Below are 18409 nucleotides of genomic sequence, written 5' to 3'. Positions count from 1 at the left end.
CAAGAGAAAACTGATATTTAAGGGGAAAATTTTGCTATTTAAAATTAGAACTGCCTTCTACCTGTTTCTATTTAAAATAGTGTGATTTAGGTAAATTTGATTTTTTTTTTAACGAAAATACTTTCATTATTGTTTGCCCACCATCGCCCCAACAGCTACAAAGGCTTTGTCAGAAACCAATAATATTCCTATACCTTCTGGGTATTAACAAGTACAGAACATTAACATTCCATCTATGGAAGTGTAAAATCAGTCATAAGAAAGACTGTATTCTTCCTAATTTTATAGTAAACTATGGTGATAAGAAATTAGCCATTTCTTAAGCAAAGCGAGAAAATTTTTTTAGTTTCACTATTAGCAGGTTTGTGGGATGCTTAATAGTAGATAGATTGATAAATTGATGCTTAATAGACTTATAGTGGTCCCTATAGACTTGACTGGTCCTTTCCAAAAAATCTCTTCCTACTTTATGTGTAAAAAGAGAAAACACATTTCAGTCTTCTTGTTTTTGGAATTAACAAATAATATTATTTACTACTTTGCTGCATGTCAATGAACATTGGCATGTGTTTAGACGTTCCAGTTCCAACTGCGTTTTATTTCATGGCAAGAAGTAAGTAAGAATACAAACTGGAATCTGGAAGCACAGAACAGTTATTATAATTTTTATCCTTGCATTATTTTCCCCAAAATTTCTTTTCTAATATGTATATAAAAGTCATAATGTTTTAATAATAAATTGTTTAATCTCTATCTTGATTTGACCATAGTTCATCAGATACTGTTTAAAAGAGAAGCCTGGCAATATAAACTGACCAATTTGCATGAAAGTAATGATAATAACATTTATTAAGAATCTTATAATTAGAAAACTTATTAATCTTAATGAAAAATATCATTTACCAAATGGTTGGCATGTACTCTACAATAATTTTATTAAAGAGTTGCTTTGAGTGAATTTGTTCAGAATTATCTCCATTTGCTTAACTATTTTATCAAAGATTAATGTACTTCCAATAATTTGAAAAAATTTTTAATTACAGATATTTTATTTATTTCAAATTTCTACCCATACTTAATACACTCTACAAATGTAATCTTTTCTGTATTCTACTTAAATAGGTTTTTATTAAATTATATACTATTTCAGAGATGTGTATATAAGATGACACATGAACATTGTCTAGCCATTCTCTGAGATCATGTAAGAGCTTATTTTAGCATGGTAATGTAAGTTTAATATGTTAGAGAAATTGAAACAAGTGTTTTAGAATCAAATTTGTCTCCTTTTAAATAGCTAGTTTTTTGGTAGTTTATGTGTAATATACCATTATTTATATGAATATGAGCATTACAAATAAGCTTAGGCTCTCAGGTAAGCATTGTAAGTAACTTATATTGCCTGGCTATACTGATTATATTCTTTAAGTAAACCGACGAGGGCAAGAAAGTGCATATGTGTGTTCGAAGAACAGATCTCAAATTTTTCCACTACACACACAAAAAATGATAATTATGTAAGATAATGGAAGTGTTAACCAATGCTACATATAATCAGTTATAATATGTAAATGTATCAAATTAACAAATTTGCACCTTAAACCTTCACTGGGATATGCATCAGTTGTATGGAAATAAAAGTTTTTTGGAGGAAGCAACCCAAGCAGTTCTTAGGAGGGAGAAGCCTGAGGCCACTCTGAAGTCATATTGCCAACTGGGTCAGATTGTTCCGAGGGTGGAGTGCCTCCTAAGCCCTGCATTTCAGACAACCTCCAGAACCACCCTCCAGAGCATGCTTAGGCCACTTGAGCTAACCCTGACAGTGCTAGAGGGCCTTCAGGGCGATAGTGATGAGAGCATGGGTGCCTCCCGGCCTGCACAGTGTTGCTTAGGGAGCCAGTGGTGCCAGGGATATATACCTGAGATCTAACCCCTGTGTTATTGCTGCAGTTCTAAAATATTTATAAGAGCCTCTCCAGCACTGCTCCAGGGCATAGAGGACACTCTTGGGGATATTTCGACCAGAAATTCAGGCCTACCTGTAAAGTCCTGAGATTCATTGTTGCTCCACCCGGCAGTGCTGGGGTCCCTCAGCCACACCAGTGGCTCAGTGGGGAAGAGCATCAAAAAGTAATAGGGCAGGGCTGGAGCAATAGCACAGCGGGTAGGGTGTTTGCCTTGCCTGCGGCCAACCTGGGTTTGATTTCCAGCATCCCATATGGACCCAAGACTGCCAGGAGTAATTCCTGAGTACAGAGCCAGAAGTAATCCCTGAGCATCACTGGGTGTGACCCAAAAAGGAAAAAAAAAAGTAACAGGGCTCAAAGTAAGCATTTTTTTGTGTGCAAAGTATGTGCTCCACCCTTTTGAGCTACTCCCCCAGTCCCTAAAATTTCTTTTAAAGAATATTTATGGGGCTGGAGTGATAGCACAGCGGGTAGGGTGTTTGCCTTGCACGCGGCCGACCCAGGTTCGAATCCCAGCATCCCATATGGTCCCCTGAGCACCGCCAGGAGTAATTCCTGGGTGCAGAGCCAGGAGTAACCCCTGAGCATCACCGGGTGTGACCCAAAAAAGCAAAAAAAAAAAAAGCATATAATAATCAATATGCCTAAATATATCACTCAGTTATACTATAGCATATATCACTATCACTATCTTTTTCTATCAAAAAAAGTGATGCATATGTCTGTTCACAACACTGATGGGCATTTATTTTTTAAATAGAGTACAGAAGTATTTTGTAATTTCCCCTACATTGACAATATACACATTTTAAATGCAACTTACTCTGTCATTAATGATATTTAACAGAACAAAATGCTAAGTTGGTGGACTTGAAGTTAAAGCAGCTCCTAGAAGTTCAGCCACAGGTGGCAAATTCACACTCTGGTGCTGCCCAGAAAGCTGTAGCTGAGAGCTCGGAACATGACACTAAGGTAAATCATGATTTGTTTAAATATTTGACTCGCTTTTTGGTGTTTTCTAATTTCTCCTGTTTCTTTATAATCCTAAACACTTATTACCAAATTCTTAACATTAAGATAAAAAAAGAATTTTATTAAATAATAAGCATATCAAATATAAAAATGGTAATCCATAGTCATAGAACATTTTTTTCTGAGAAACTGTCAGTAAAATTATTCTTGACTTGTCTGTATTTATATTTTGCAAATAATTCTGCTAAAAGAACTTAGCATGTTTTTCTTTCCCCCTCAACTTCTAAACTCTTTAAATGAACTAGAATTAATGTTAATTACTATATTAAGTTGGTTTGTGGTGATTATAAATTTTTAAGGTACTTGCATATATTTTGTGAAAATATGAACTTTAACTTGTATGTTGGATTTTGACCAAAATTACACATTATAAGGTAATGATGGAAATGTTTATTAAAATACTTCTATTATCCCACACCAAGCTTTCACCCTTTTCCCTGCAGAATATAACTAATATGTCTCTAGCTTAGGGCTCTTCTGTCCCTGTATAACTTTTCACCCACCTGCGGACCATGGGGACAACCCTGCTGACTGAAAGGATTTCCTTCCCTTGACACAGAGATGCTTTGAAGTCCCAAAACAATGACTTTCATTGCTTTTCCCTTACACTGTCGGTTTCTATAAATTGGTGATGAAAGTGTGTGGCAGCACCAGAGGACTTTTGGTCTCTATCTTTGAACAAAAGGAAGCCTGGATCAAGTCTGATTTTTTGCGTTCAATTTAGCTTTCTGCAGTGGATTTAATGCAGAATGAAGCTGGCCTAAGAATAATACAATGGATTGAAAAGGCTAACTGAATTAGTGGGTTTAGAGGAATACATTTGTAAAGTGGCAGAAGTCCCTAGTCATAAAAAGGTTTCTTAAGATGGGATTTGCTAGCTAATCGCACTGATATTTTAGCATGTTGCCAGGCCTAAAATTTTAGCCATGTTTGTTTATTTTGGTTAAAGACTTGGGCTTTAAAATATTATGTGCAGTTATTGTAACAGTAGACTACATAATTTCCTTTAAAAAGAACAAAAAGAAACAAAGTATTTTTATCTTAACTTTATACCTAGCATATTATAAGCATGATACCACTAATAAATAACTTTTTAAAAGTAGGGATATTTCATTCAGCTTACTTATCTAAATAAATTAGATTGGTTTTGCTTTCCAGATGCTTATGTAGTAATTTTAAAAGTTATTCCAACAAAAGGTACGCATTAAATAGCTTGTCTTTGTATGAATCTTTAGTTAAGATTTTTTTTTTAATGATGGTTATAAAGATCATGTAGAGTCCATCTGTTCTCTTGAAGCTTTCAACATTGATTTGTGGTTCTTATTTATTTATTTTTTTTATAAAATGCAGTTTACACATTCATAAATGAGGCATTCTGTGTTTGTGGAAAAGGATAAACTGTTACCTTCCCTAGAGGATTCTGTATCCCAGGCCTCCTTGAGGCTAGAGAATAGGCCATTGGAGGACTCCCTCATTACTGATTGTCTCAATGCAGAGGAAGGGCAAAGTCTTGGTAGCTTTTGATAACCAGTTTCAGCATTCAGCAGGCTTAGCTATTAGTCATGCATCTTAGCCTTTCCCTATTTACTTTCAAAACACTTAATAAAAATAATAAAAGATTAGGTATAAAATGAAATATTTGTTTGGTACACAGCACCTCGGTATCTGCAGCTTCCACACACTGCGATGGTTCAGTCTTTTGGGATATTTCTTGTTGATAGAACCATTTGAATTTGTTACCAGTATTAACATAGGAAGCTCTGGAAAAGATAATTGTAGTTTCCTTAGCTGTAAAGAGCTTACTTACAAATCTGGCTTTGGAAAGTTATAGCTGATAAAATGCAGTTCAGTGGGGTAGTATTATAATCCTACCTTTTACCCTTCATCCTGCATTAGTGGTTTATCTCAATGGGCATAAAATTAGAAACTAGTTCTTCTTGTCATACAAGTCTGTGGGAGTGTACAAACTGATGGGGCAGAATAGTTGGGGGACTAGACAGAGGCAACATAGTTATCCTTTTGGTGCCTAGGATAGAACCCAGAGCCTTCCTTGTAAATACAAAGCACGCACTATACCACTGAAGTACAGCTCCACCCAGTTTTTTAAAGGTACATGTCATGGGGAGAAGACAAGATTTTATATCTCATGAATTTATTTAGAATAATAAATTATGAGAATAAGCGAAGTTGTCGAGAATAAAGCTCTCTTTAACCATGTCTCCCAGTTTTTGGTTATAGACAACAGAATTTGCAGTTGAGTTATTTAGAGTTCTTTAAAATACTTTTCGCTTCCAAAAAGTTTGTAATTGGCATAAAACCAATAAAAATGTATTTACTAACTGTGTAATTTCATGAAAAATATTAGGACTCTCTTACCATGTTTGTTTTACTTTCAGAATGGCACAGATGAGCTCCGGACTGAAAGATTACAAAAAGCAACAGAACGTTTTAGAAACCCTGTTGTGTTCAGCAAGGATTCAACAATCAGGAAAACTCAACTTCAGTCTTTCAGTCAGTATGTAGAGAATAGACCAGGTAGGAACACTTTAAGACTGTTTTTCCCATCTTAAGATTGAACAATATTTAAATATACATACATATGATGATAATGTAATTCTACATTTTAATACACAAATATCAAACTTTATAGTAATTTTCCATGTCTTTCCCTTTTTTTTTAAGAGATGAAAAGGCAGAGATCAATACAGGAAGATACAAAGAAAGGAAATGAGGAGAAGGCAGCGATAACTGAAACTCAGAGGAAGCCATCAGAAGATGAAGTGCTTAATGTATATTAATTTTTTGTGTGGTTTCATGATTGCTGATAATTCCAAACTGTATGTGGAAATAGTGCCTTTATTTGTTAAAATGAGATGTTAGGTTTTTTAAGATGTCAATCTCCAGTGCATTCAAAGCAGAGTGAGAGGGGTGCACTGTTGAATTAGTCTGCAGTGTGGTGATAATTGTCAGATAAAAAAAAATGAATTTTTCAGAGTTCCACAGCCCCAGCTTCCTTGAGACATTTCCATCAGGGCACTTCCCATAAAGAGATTCCAGTATTGATCTACCGGGAGGATTTTAATTATTACAATAGCAGATACCGCAGAGCTGCAGTTAGAGGGAAAAGTCACATGAGACCTGCTAGAATTTCTCAGCCAACCCATTTTGTTGGCTTGGGTTAATGGGTGTTCAACCTTTCCATTATCCAGATCAGCCGTGAATTACTAGCTGAATGATGTTTGCATTAATATAATATATATGGTAATTTCTTCACTTAATTAACGGGGAGGTTCAGCTCAGTAGGGGTATGGGCTGATCATGTGTAAAATTGATTTGTGAGGGAAATATTTGATAGACCGCAGGGAGAAAGCTGCTTTTGATGGACAGCTGTGGGACAGAAGCAGGAAGAGCAAGTTTTAACTTGTATTTTTGTGTGGAAGCCTAGCTCTCTTCAGTGGTGCTACTTTTATATTGACTATAGTTTGTCTAAATAGTTCCATTATTTTTACTGTTTAAATAATCTTTGCTATACTTAAAAATCCTGATCCGTGTGCTCAGTTACCAGCTACACTTTTGCTCCCCTGAAACTTCTCTTTTTTAAGTAGTAGTAAGACTTTTCTAAGTATTAGTGTATAGGACGACTCACCAATATACTCTTATGAAATATTTGATAAGATTAATAGTCACAGGATACTTGAGTGTTCTTGGGTATTTATTTTAACTAAAGTAATTAAATTACAAATGTTACGATTTTAACTGAGCCAGTCAGTAGAAGCGGTTTTTATGTTTTTTATCATGTCTGTTTTCTTATCTTTGTCACAAATATGTATTCTTTTGCAAATGACTATTTTGTTTCTCTAGATAGGTATGAGAAAGGAAAGGTTCTTTTTGAAAATGCTCTACAATCTGGCAGATGGGCACAAAACAGAACCCAAAAGATTATTCTGAGTTTTAAAGTTAACATTAGCATATGTTCAGTTATATTTGTTACATTTCATATTAAAATGAGAAAATAGTAGTCTTTTAAATATGTGACCTATTAGATTAAACATGCTAAGAAATTGTCAGCTTTATAATTTAAAAAAATTAATTCAACTTTGTCAACTCCCATAATGAATTTAACAATAAGCTAGTAAAACTGAGTTCACCTCAGAGTACAAATTATTTCCTAGCTCCAGAAATATATGTTATACATATAGTTATGTTTGTAAATCATGAGAATTATTTTTAAAAGTGCTCTAAAATGACATAAAATTGTTTTTGTTTAAATATTATCATACAATAATTCCTTACGTCTTCTTAGAGATTGCTATGCTTTAGGTAGCAAACAAATTAGACAAAAGAGGATAATAACATTTGTTTCTCTAAATAATGTTATAAGGTACCTGTGGTAGTGGAGAGAGTAATCTCTTAAACATTTCTTCATTATTACTTCGCTACTTAGGAAACTTACCCCTGGAAATGTCTCAAGTTAAACAAGAATCCCAAAAGAAAGTAAAATTAGTTTATGACTATCCCATAAATCGTACCCCTACACCCTAATAATACTAGTATCATCTTATAATAGAACTGCTATTTCAAATAAATGTCTCAAGGTAATTTTTTTTAATATACATGGTTGTAAAAACTAAAATTTTGAATTGATACCTATATTTGGTTAAATGAAAGATAAGTAGATCAGTGTATTAGTTCCATTAGATCCTATGTGGCAGGATTTGAAACCACCTGTAAAGTTTGAATTTGCAGCTGTAATAATTAGTAATACATCAGGAGAATCATATGCACAGCAGTCAGATGTAGAGAAAACAAGGGATCTTAGAAACTTCTCTTTTATCATTTTTATATAGTATAGTGTCTATGAAATCAGAAGATTTTTTTAATTTGGTATTTTTCTAAGAACAAATGACTGAATTATTTAGGATAGATGCTTTAAGAATCAATTACTTGTTTTTTTATATTACACTTTTGAATTAAAGAAATGTATGGTGTTTATTTTAACAATCAAAGGGGAAAATTGTCTTCTGTAATTGTCCATTCTTAAATAATTCTGATTTAACTCAGGAGAATTTTTTCCTAATGTAGTAACTCTTTTAATCTGGCAAATCTGGGTGTCAGATTATAATTATAATGCTAAATAGCTGAAATTCTCTCAGTTGATGAAGTTTTGCTGTACATAAAACAGTAAATGATTTTTTTGGAATCTCAGGGAGTTGCCTTTTGGTGCTAAGGGTGATACTAAGGGTGTATTTCATACTCTAGGTAAGTGCTTTACTAAGTGTTTGTAGAAAAGCAAAATGCAACTTACAAGTGATTTTTTTTCCTTCCTGTTTGTTCTCGTTAACAGAAAGGGTTCAAAGACACCAGTCAGTATGTTGTAGGAGAATTGGCAGCACTAGAGAATGAGCAAAAGCAAATTGACACCCGTGCCGCGCTGGTGGAGAAGCGCCTTCGCTATCTCATGGACACAGGTACGGTGCCCAATTACACTGTAAACAGTTTTGGCAAATTGAGCGTTCACAAACTCTTATAGAGTTTTGGAAGTGTGAATCTTTGAAGCCTGAATGTTCAGCAAAACTGCCTTGAAAATAAAAAGGCTGCGATTTGCAGCCACCTCTCTGGGCCCTGGTGATAAGAGTGCCTTCATGGGAAGTGATAACTCGCCCTGATACCGTGTGAGCCAGCACTATTGAACAGTGTGCTCATCCATGCAGAGTTGGAATACACATCTGTGCCTCATTGATATGCCATTGCTTAAAAAAAAAAAAAAAAGTAAGATCTTCACTGTTCTACTGATTCATTGGGGGAAAAAAAGATTTGGCCAGCTAAAGCCATGTACTGCATGAAACAGAGCACTATGCATAGGGACGGCTCTCTGGACTAGATCACTGAAATTTGAGAATACTATCTGGTTATTGATGCTCCACAGTTTTTTTTCAAGAGAACAGGTTTTTAAAAGTGAGCAATACTTTGTGTTGTAGTTGCATTTGAAAGGATTAAGGTATATCAGACGGTTTGTAAAAATGGGTTAAAGCAGCAAGTTAGCTCCTAATGAGAGGGTAGATTTGCATTCGATGCTGATTGCCTATAGTGATTGAATAGGTCTAAGGACACAGTAATGCTATTGGGGGTGGAGAGACTGTGGAAACATATATTTCTTTAAAATGATTTATAATGGGTTAGAAAAAGAAATAAATTCAACTAATTCATGCCAAATGAAAGTAAATTATCTCAAGGAAAAAATGTACAAGTGAAAAGTCTATTCCTCCATTCCTTTAATCTAGTTAACTACTTTAATTTTCTGATGGTTTTGATTTACAATAGTAAAATGATGTATAAATAATAATATTAGTACTAATAGTGCATATTTTAGCATTTGAAAACTTTCTTGAATTTTTTCATCTTTATTGGAAAAAATTTATTTACAGTTAAAGATTTCCTCCAAAAATAAGCATTTACATCTGAAAATGCCTGCACTGATACCTGAACATATATAAGAAGATACCTTAGGTTTTATCTGATCTTTTGAATTTCAAACTGTATTTTCAGTGCCAGTAAGATAGCTTAAAGGACTAGAGCATATGTTTTGCATGCAGGAGTCCCAGGTTCAATTCCTGGCATCATATGGTCCCCATGCGCCACAGACAGCTACCCATAAGCAAGGAGTTTCCCCTAAGTATTGCTGCCTGGCATGGCACAAAAACAACAGCAACATATAACCTCACAAAAGCAGATAGAACCGTAGGGTATGGGGTGGAATAAAGTCATCAAAAGGACAAAAACAATACTTTCTCTCATACTTGGGATATGGAAAAATAATAAATGAGCAACAATTAGCCAAAGGCAAAAGAACTGGGAAGTCAGTAGTGTGGTGATGGTGATAATAGGTTTGGTGTTAGGAATGATGTATGCGTGAAACTGTCATGTATGGTTTTGTGAGTCATGATACTTCAGTAAAAATGTAGGGGAAGAAGAGACTCATCAAATCAAACTATGTTCTGTGAAACCCTCCAGCTTCTTTTGTGGCACCTCATAAATTACCAAGACAGTACTAGAGCAGAAAGAAGATAGCCATCTAGCTTTCTTACTGTAACACAGAGTGATTTTGAATTTATTTATCTGAAATAGCAAGCTTCTTGCATGGTTTCACTTAAAAGGTTATATAGCTTAAAATTTAAAACCAAAGTAATTTAAAAATTTTTTTTTGCAAACTGCTACCTAACCACCTCAATGTACAGAGAAGGCCACTGCTCAAGATTGGGGCCCGAGAGATAATACAGAGATAGTACACATAGTACACTTGCCTTGCATGTGGCTGACCAGGGTTTGATTCCCATCACATTTGGTCCCCTGACTGATGAGCCAGGAGTGAGCCCTGAGCACTCTTGGGTGTGCCCCGTATCCCCAAAAAAAGAAACAAAGGAAAAGGTAAGAAAAACAAAAAGGGGGCCAGAGCAATAGTACAGCAGGTAGGGCGTTTGCATTGCATGTGGCCAACCCGGGTTCAATCCCTGGCATCCCATATGGTCCCCCAAGTACCGCCAGGAATGATTCCTGAGTGCAGAGCCAGGAGTAACCCCTGAGTTGCTGGGTATAACCTAAAAAGTAAAAAAAAAAAAAAAAGTAAAACAAAAAGCCCAAGAGGCTGACTTTGGACAAGATTCAACTTACCAGAACCCTGTCATGAAAAAAACTTCATGCCACACAGATTACCAGGGATATAAATGTCTCGTTGCCCCAACAAGTTCCAAGCATGTTCAATCCTGTGTGTATACCTTTGGGTGAATTTAACAGGTGCATCACAAGCCAACATAAATTGTTTGTGTGCATGTTTCCATTAGGTTCTAGAGATTTTTGAAAATAAATATGTTAAAGATGTAAAAATTATAATACAGTAGTCTAATTTTATCAATGGGAATATGCCCCTAAGACTCCCATATAGATTATTGAAACCACAGTTACACTGAAGTCTCCATATAGATATTTTTCCCTATTTAAATATAACTATATATTTATATACATATAATAGGGTTTATTAATTAGGTAAAGAGATTAACAGCAAATGTTAACATAGTGATAAATTGGAACCATTTAAAAAGTATATTTAATATTTATGTGTATATGCTCACTCTCTCAAAACACTACTATTGTACATAGTGTTTTTGGACTATGTCTACCCAGAGGTAACTAAAAGTCTGAGTAAACCAGGACACTAGTTATATAAAGAGTAACTTCTGTAATACATACTAACGTTACTTTCTTTAAATATTTAAGTAGACTTGTTTTTTTGTTTGTATTGTTTTATTAAAGTGTTTTGCAAATATTTTCAAATGGACTACCTGTCCCAGTTGGATTTGATCAATTATATGAGAAGCCTTGTACCTCTAGCAGTTCTATTTATTTTCTTATCTTCATACATACTTGGAACCTAATTTTTATTTTTTTGAGGGTAGACTCAAAATAGACCAAAATAGACTCAAGTTCTCCTTCCCATTTTATATATTACAAAGTTTTGAAACAGTTTCATTGCAGCGACAGCAGATCACTTGCCTTTTAAGAGATAATCATGAACTGTCATTGATTTAAAAATTCCTTTTGGGCTTTGTATTTCTTATTACACAGAGAGAATTTGACTTAATGCTAATCTTCTACTGCTCATTCAAGTGAAAATTGACTTAGTTTCCCAATTTGATAAACTCCAAGAATCTCCATTGGTTCCAACTTTTCATTTTTATGTGTGTGTGTGTGTAGGCTAGCATTTTTTTTCTTTTTGGGTCACACCTGGAGGTGCACAGGGGTTACTCCTGGCTCTGCACTCAGGAGTTACTCCTGGCGGTGCTCAGGGAACCATATGGGATGCTGGGAATCGAACCCGGGTCGGCCGCGTGTAAGGCAAACGCCCTACCCACTGTGCTATCTCTCCAACCTCTAGGCTAGCATTTTTAAAATTTGTCTTGTTGCTCTTATTTTGGGTACATGTTTGGATCTCAGCTTTAGAATAAAACACATCAGATCACATCCATATTCTTTACATGATAAAACCAAGACTCAGGGGTTAAGACTCATTTAAGATGGCCTGATTTTATAGCTAAATTAGGTCTTGAATGACATTTTCAGGCTTTCTAGATTTTGGCTGTGTTTTCCCATCATATCCTAAGTATTGAATGGCCATACTTTATCTTCTATTTCAGTTTTCTCACACTTGTGAATATTAACTATCGGTATTTTTATTTCAAGTTTACATAGTATGAAATTAGCTGAGCTGGAGCGATAGCACAGCGGGTAGGGTGTTTGCCTTGCACGCAGTCAACATGACCAGCTCAAGTTCGATTCCTCCGCCCCTCTCGGAGAGCCCAGCAAGCTACCGAGAGTACCTCGCCCACACAGCAAAGCCTGGCAAGCTTCCCGTGATGTATTTGATATGCCAAACACAGTAACAACAAAGTCTCACAATGGAGACGTTACTGGGCCCTCTCAAGAAAATCGATGAACAACGGGAGGACAGTGACAGTGACAGTGAAATTAACCATTTTACTTATTTTTTAGTTAACAATCCTTTACAACACTTTGTTTTGGAAATATGGGCTTATGCCTCTTAAAGTATATATTGCTACATCTTGCCTACCACCAGTGTTCCAAAAATCATTTTAAAGTGTACTAGTCTGGGCTGGAGCGATAGCACAGCGGGTAGGGCTGTTTGCCTTGCACACAGCCAACATGGACGACCCGGGTTCGATTCCCAGCATCCCATATGATCCCCCGAGCACCGCCAGGAGTAATTCCTGAGTGCATCAGCCAGGAGTAACCCCTGAGCATCGCCAGGTGTGACCCAAAAAGCAAAAAAATAAAAAATAAAAATAAAAAATAAAGTGTACTAGTCAGTAGCATATAGTATTTATTTTTTAGAAGTTTTCATCACACAAAACAGAGCCTCAAGAATAAATTCATGGACTGGAGCAATAATACATCGGGGAGGGTGTTTGCATTACATGCAGCCAACTCATGTTCGATTCCCTGCATCCCATATGGTCCCCCGAGCAGTGCCAGGAGTAACTCCTGAGCGCAAAGCTAGGAATAACCCTTCTGTGCATTGCCAGGTGTGACCCAAACAAAGCCAAAAAAAAAATTCTTTATTTTCTTGACTTCCATTCCTGTAAGGACTCTTAAAAGTGCTTTCTGTCTACAGGAATTTGCTGTATTTTAGATAGTTCTTGTGAGTGGAATCAAGCAGTATTTGTTCTTTTCCATTTGGCTTCTTTTATTTGACATATTTTTAGGAGCAAGTAGTATTTTTATTTTTAGTAATATTTAGTAATATTTTTAGTACAGCAAATAGGGTTCTTGCCTTGTACATAACTGATCCTGAATCAGGTATGATCCTTGTCACCCATGTGGTCCCTTAAACTCTTCAGGAGTAAACCCTGAGCACAGCTGTCATGGTCAAACCCCACCCCCCACACCCCCACCCCACCCCCGTGCCCAAAATTTTTTTTTCAAAGTTCATCTGTGTTGTAATGTAACTCTGAAAGTCTTTTATATGGTTAAGTAATACACTTTTATATGTATGTACCACACTGTATTCATTTCTAATTAATGGTAAAATAGTACTGATGTCCATTAGTGGACATTTAATTTTAGCTTTATTTTACTTTCTGGCTACTATGAACTTTTTTGTGTGTCTGTTTTAATTTCTTTGGACTATATACCCAAGATTGAAAATGGTGGCCATATGATAATTCTCTTTAACTTTCTGAGATAGCACTGTAGCACCGTCCTCCCGTTGTTCATCAGTTTGCTCAAGCGGGCACCAGTAAATGTCTCCATTGTGAGACTTGTTGTTACTGTTTTTGGCATATCAAATACTCCACCGGGAGCTTGCCAGTCTCTGCCATACAAGTGGGTACTCTCGGTAGCTTGCTGGGATCTCCGAGAGGGCTGGACAAATCGAACCCGGGTATTCTGTGTGCAAGGCAAACACCCTACCCGCTGTGCTATCATTCCAGCTCAACATTTTGAGATACTGTATTTTTTTTTCTGGGCTGGGAGGTGGGGAGTACTCATAGCAGTGCTCCGGGCTTTCTTCTGGCTCTGCACTCAGGAATCACTATTAGCAAGCTCAGAGGAACATATAAGATCCTGGAGATTGAACTTAGATCAGCAACATGCACAGGAACCGCAATACCCACTGTATTATCTCCCCAGCCCCCACTGTAATTAATCTTAAATGTGTAAAATTTATTTAAAAGTTGATTGTGGGGAGGGGTTGAGCAACAGTACTTTGGGTAGGGCACTTGCCTTGCACACAGTAACCTGGTTTTGATCCCCAGAACCCTTATGGTCCCCCCAAGCATCTCTAGGAATAATTCCTAAGTGCAAAGCCAGGAGTAAACCCTGAGCATCACCAGATGTGGCTCCTAAACCAAAAAAAAAAAGGAGTTGATTTTTGGGGGATCAAAATATATTTTTCAAAAGGTCATCTGTTGTGTCCACAGGCCTGAGAACATCCCAATACCCATTAATTTAAAATACAAACAAAATAATATTAACACTTGGCATAGAACTTTTTTTTCATTTTCATTTCATCATCCTGTTAATCTTCAATTGCCTCGAGCAGGCCCCAGTAACGTCTCTTTCATCCTAGCCCTGAGATTATATTCACGGCTCTTTAGGAGAATGAGACCCATCATTGTTACTGGTATTTGGCATATTTGGTACGCCACAGGGAGTTTGCCAGACTCTGCCCTGTGGGCAGGCTACATTCGATAGCCTGCAAGTTTGTCCAAAGTAGGAATGAGATAATAAGATGTCATAAAAAAAAGTTCTGATAAGATGTCGCGCGGCCGCGAATCTGGATCCCGGTTCCGGGATCTGGATTTTATAGTCTCTGAGTCTTGGCCGCTGATGGGATTACACGGCGCCAGGGGGCCAGGTGGTGGGTGTGACCCCCGCCTGCTGGAATTTGGAGGATCTGGATGGAAGATGCTCGACTCCAATCTGAGTAGGCTTGGAGGTCTCGGCCCCGGAACCCGCGTGGCTTTGTCCCTCTGCCAGTACCTTCATGTGTGCGGAGAGTGGTCTCAGCATGGTGGTGGCTGGTCCTGGAGGTCTTCGGCTGCTGGAGCCCCGGTCGGGGCGGGGAGGAAAGCTCAACCCGCTCTCCTCCAAGGGGTCCCGGCGAGGGACACCCAGGCGCGGGGGCAAAAGACTGCACTGTTCTCGTCCGGGATCTGGATTTTATAGTCTCTGAGTCTTGGCCGCTGATGGGATTACACGGCGCCAGGGGGCCAGGTGGTGGGTGTGACCCCCGCCTGCTGGAATTTGGAGGATCCGGGGCCGAGGCATAGAACTAAAACCTAGGTTCTCAGAGTTCGAGAAACTTTGGGTTTTAAGCTTTCAACTCTTCTGATTGGAAACTCTTACATCCTGAGGGGAAAGGAGTAGAACATGGATGATGATTTAAAAAACTGGACATTGACCCTGTGAGATAAATAGGTCCTACAAGAAGCTAAGTATATGCTAAGGATAAGAATGAAAGTGGAAGAAGGAATGTGATAAGAGATCTCAATATCCATTTGGGAGACGATTATCAATGGCAGAGACTGAATAGCTGTGGGGATTTATATGAGCAGCTCCTTCTGAGATTGAGTCATCCGAATACTAATACTGCGCGCACACACACGTGTGTGTGTGTGTGTGTGTGTGTGTGTGTGTGTGTGTGTGTATTCTGTTATCTTACTCCTACCTTGGGATCTGTAAAATTCTCAAGCAAGTGCTAAACATTTTTTCCCCACCAGTTTATCATTTGGATGGGGGAGGTCTTGTTAATTGTTGTAGGGGGAGTTTTTAATTTCTGACACCTACAGTTTAACATGATAACAATAACTGTTGTTAAAGATCATGTATGTGAGGCTGAAGTGATAGTTCAGCAAGTAAGACTTTTGCCTTGCATGCGGCTGACGTGTGTTCAATCCCTGGCATCCCATGTAGTCCCCTGCACAATTCCAGGAGTAATTCCTGAGTGCAGAGCTAGGAGTAACCTCTGAGCATTGCTATGTGTGACTCAAAAGGAAAAAGGAAAGAAAGTCATGTATGTGTTTATTTGTTACAAGTTGACATTTTGTTTTGTTGAAATTTTAATTTTATTATGTGTTTTGGAGCCACACCCAGCAGTGCTTTCCTGACTCTGTGCTCAAGGGTCCCTCCTGGATATGCTCAGACAACCATGTGGTGCCAGGGTTTAAACTGAAGTTGTCTGCACACAAAGCCAAGTGCCTTAAATCCTGTATTGTCTGTCCAGCCCACAAGTTGATATTTTCTTAAGTACAGCTAATGGATCTGTACTAGCATGATGTAACCTAAAATAAAATGGAGTATAAAATGGAAATGTTGATGGTCTTGGCCCTTTTACTAAAGTGCTGCAAATATTGTTACTGTAATCAGTAGTGTGCATTTTTCATTCCCGTTGTGTTTTCATTTGATGGTTTCTTATTGTGAAATGCAGTATTTTAAACTATAGCTTGATTTGGCCAGAAATGTCACTCAGTGGTATAGAGTGTGTGATAGGTATGTTAGGCCATGAGTTCAATCTCCGACATAGAAAAAAAAATACAGTAAACAAAATAATAATTTGGGGGCTTGAGATGCTTGTTTTGGACAAGGTGGGGATGACACATAGTAGTACTCAAGGTCTACTCCCAGCATATTGTTTGTAGATTATTCTCTCTGGTGCTCAGTGAACCAAGCAGTGCCAGGGATCAAACGCAGGCCTCCTACATTCTCAGCATGCACCTTTGCCCTTTGAACTATCTCCCCAGTGGAGTAATTTGTTGTTGTTATTCTTGTTTTATTTTGTCTGTATACGTGTGTGTGTGTGTGTGTGTGTGTGTTTGTGTGGTGTGAGGGATTGAAGCCCAGGCCCCACGTTTGCAGGGCAAGTGGTCTACTGATAAGCCACATCACCAGTCATTCCTATAATGTAGAGTCTTTTTAAGTAACAGTTCATCGATTTGCTCAAGCGGGCCCAGTAACGTCTTCATTTTGAGACTTGTTGTACTGTGTTTGGCATTTCATTTATATTATTGGTGTAAAACTTAAACATGAGGAGGTATTATATTAAATTGCACCTTTTTATAAATTTTAAGCATTAAGTAAAATGGTTGTGATAACTTCCTTAAGACTCTGGTCCCGGAGCAATAGTACAGTGAATAGTGAGCTTGCCTTGCACACCAACTAGCCTATGTTCAATCCCTGATTTCTAACACTCCATATGGTCCCCTGAACCTCGCCAAGAATAATTCTTGAATGCAGTACCATGAGTAAGCTCTGAGCATTGCCAGGTATAACCCAAGATAACCTTAAAACAAAACAAAAAGATGGTGGGCCAACAATACTAATTATGTTGCTTTTGTAATCTGTTTACTATAAAAACCTACTGAGTTGGGGCTGGAGCATAGTACAGTAAGTATGGCCCTGACCTTGCTCCCAGCAGACCCAGGTTTGATCCTGGACATCCCATATGGTCTCCCAGGCACCACCAGGAGTAATTTCTGAGTACTGAATGAGCTAGAAGTAAACCTTGAATATCACTGGTGTGTTCAGTCCCCCCCCCATTCCGCCCACCACTAGGAAAAAAAAAAAAGAAATGTAAATATACTTTTGCTTCTGTTATTTGTATTTTTCGTTTTTCAGTTTTGGAACCATACCTGGTTGTGCTCAGGGGTTGCTCCTGTCTCTGTGCTCAGGAATAACACTCCTTGGCAGAGCTGGAGGAAGGTAGGGACAATGTGTTGTGCTGAGAATTGAACTGGCTTGGCTGTATGCAAAGCAAGCAAGCATCTTGCCTGCTGTACTATCTCTCCAGCCCCCCAAAATGTTAATACTTAAAGAAAATACTTAAAGAAAATAAGAATTCTTTTTAATGTCTTATGGAGCTGGAGAGACTACAGTGGGATAGTACTGTCTCTCTAGCCCCCAAAATGTTAAGGACACCGAAAGGAAAATAAGAGTTTTTGAAAGTGTTTTATGGAGTCCAAGAGATTACAGCGAGTAAGGCACTTGACCTCTCATTCTACCTCTGGTACAGTGTGTGGTCCCACCTGAGCCCTGGCTCTGCAGAGCCAGGAGTATGCCCTGAGCACAACCAGGTGGGCCCAAAAACAAACAAAAAATTTTTCATAATTATTCCTCAGTATACCTGAAGAACCTATGGTACATTAAAATAGGGAATCAACTTTAGCTTTTAGCTACTTTTCAAGACTATAGTGAAATTAAAATTTGTTATTACTGGGAATTTTCTCTTTTTAATCTGCATAATTGTCTATATCTTTACTAAAGGTAACAATAAGATCAGTATTACATGGTTATTATATGTCCAGCTGTATAGAAAATGCTTTATTGCATCATTTATTAGTTTC

At 37.5% G+C, this 18409-nt stretch overlaps 1 protein-coding gene across 6 annotated transcripts in view; it reads left to right on the top strand.

The window, feature by feature from the left end:
- The window catches only part of EHBP1 (EH domain binding protein 1), a 365545-nt gene that overhangs the window by 304934 nt on the left and 42202 nt on the right, over positions 1–18409 (top strand). For all 6 annotated transcript variants that reach the window (XM_056127059.1, XM_056127052.1, XM_056127043.1 and 3 more), the window contains 4 exons: positions 2815–2939; positions 5396–5534; positions 5682–5788; positions 8344–8467. In XM_056127059.1, the coding sequence (XP_055983034.1) occupies positions 2815–2939; positions 5396–5534; positions 5682–5788; positions 8344–8467 (495 nt within the window). The remainder of the gene's footprint in view (positions 1–2814; positions 2940–5395; positions 5535–5681; positions 5789–8343; positions 8468–18409) is intronic.

The sequence above is a fragment of the Sorex fumeus genome, unplaced genomic scaffold (genome assembly GCF_029834395.1).
Source record: "Sorex fumeus unplaced genomic scaffold, SorFum_2.1 ptg000006l, whole genome shotgun sequence".
NCBI lineage: Eukaryota > Metazoa > Chordata > Mammalia > Eulipotyphla > Soricidae > Sorex > Sorex fumeus.
This window is presented reverse-complemented; position numbering and strand designations above follow the sequence as displayed.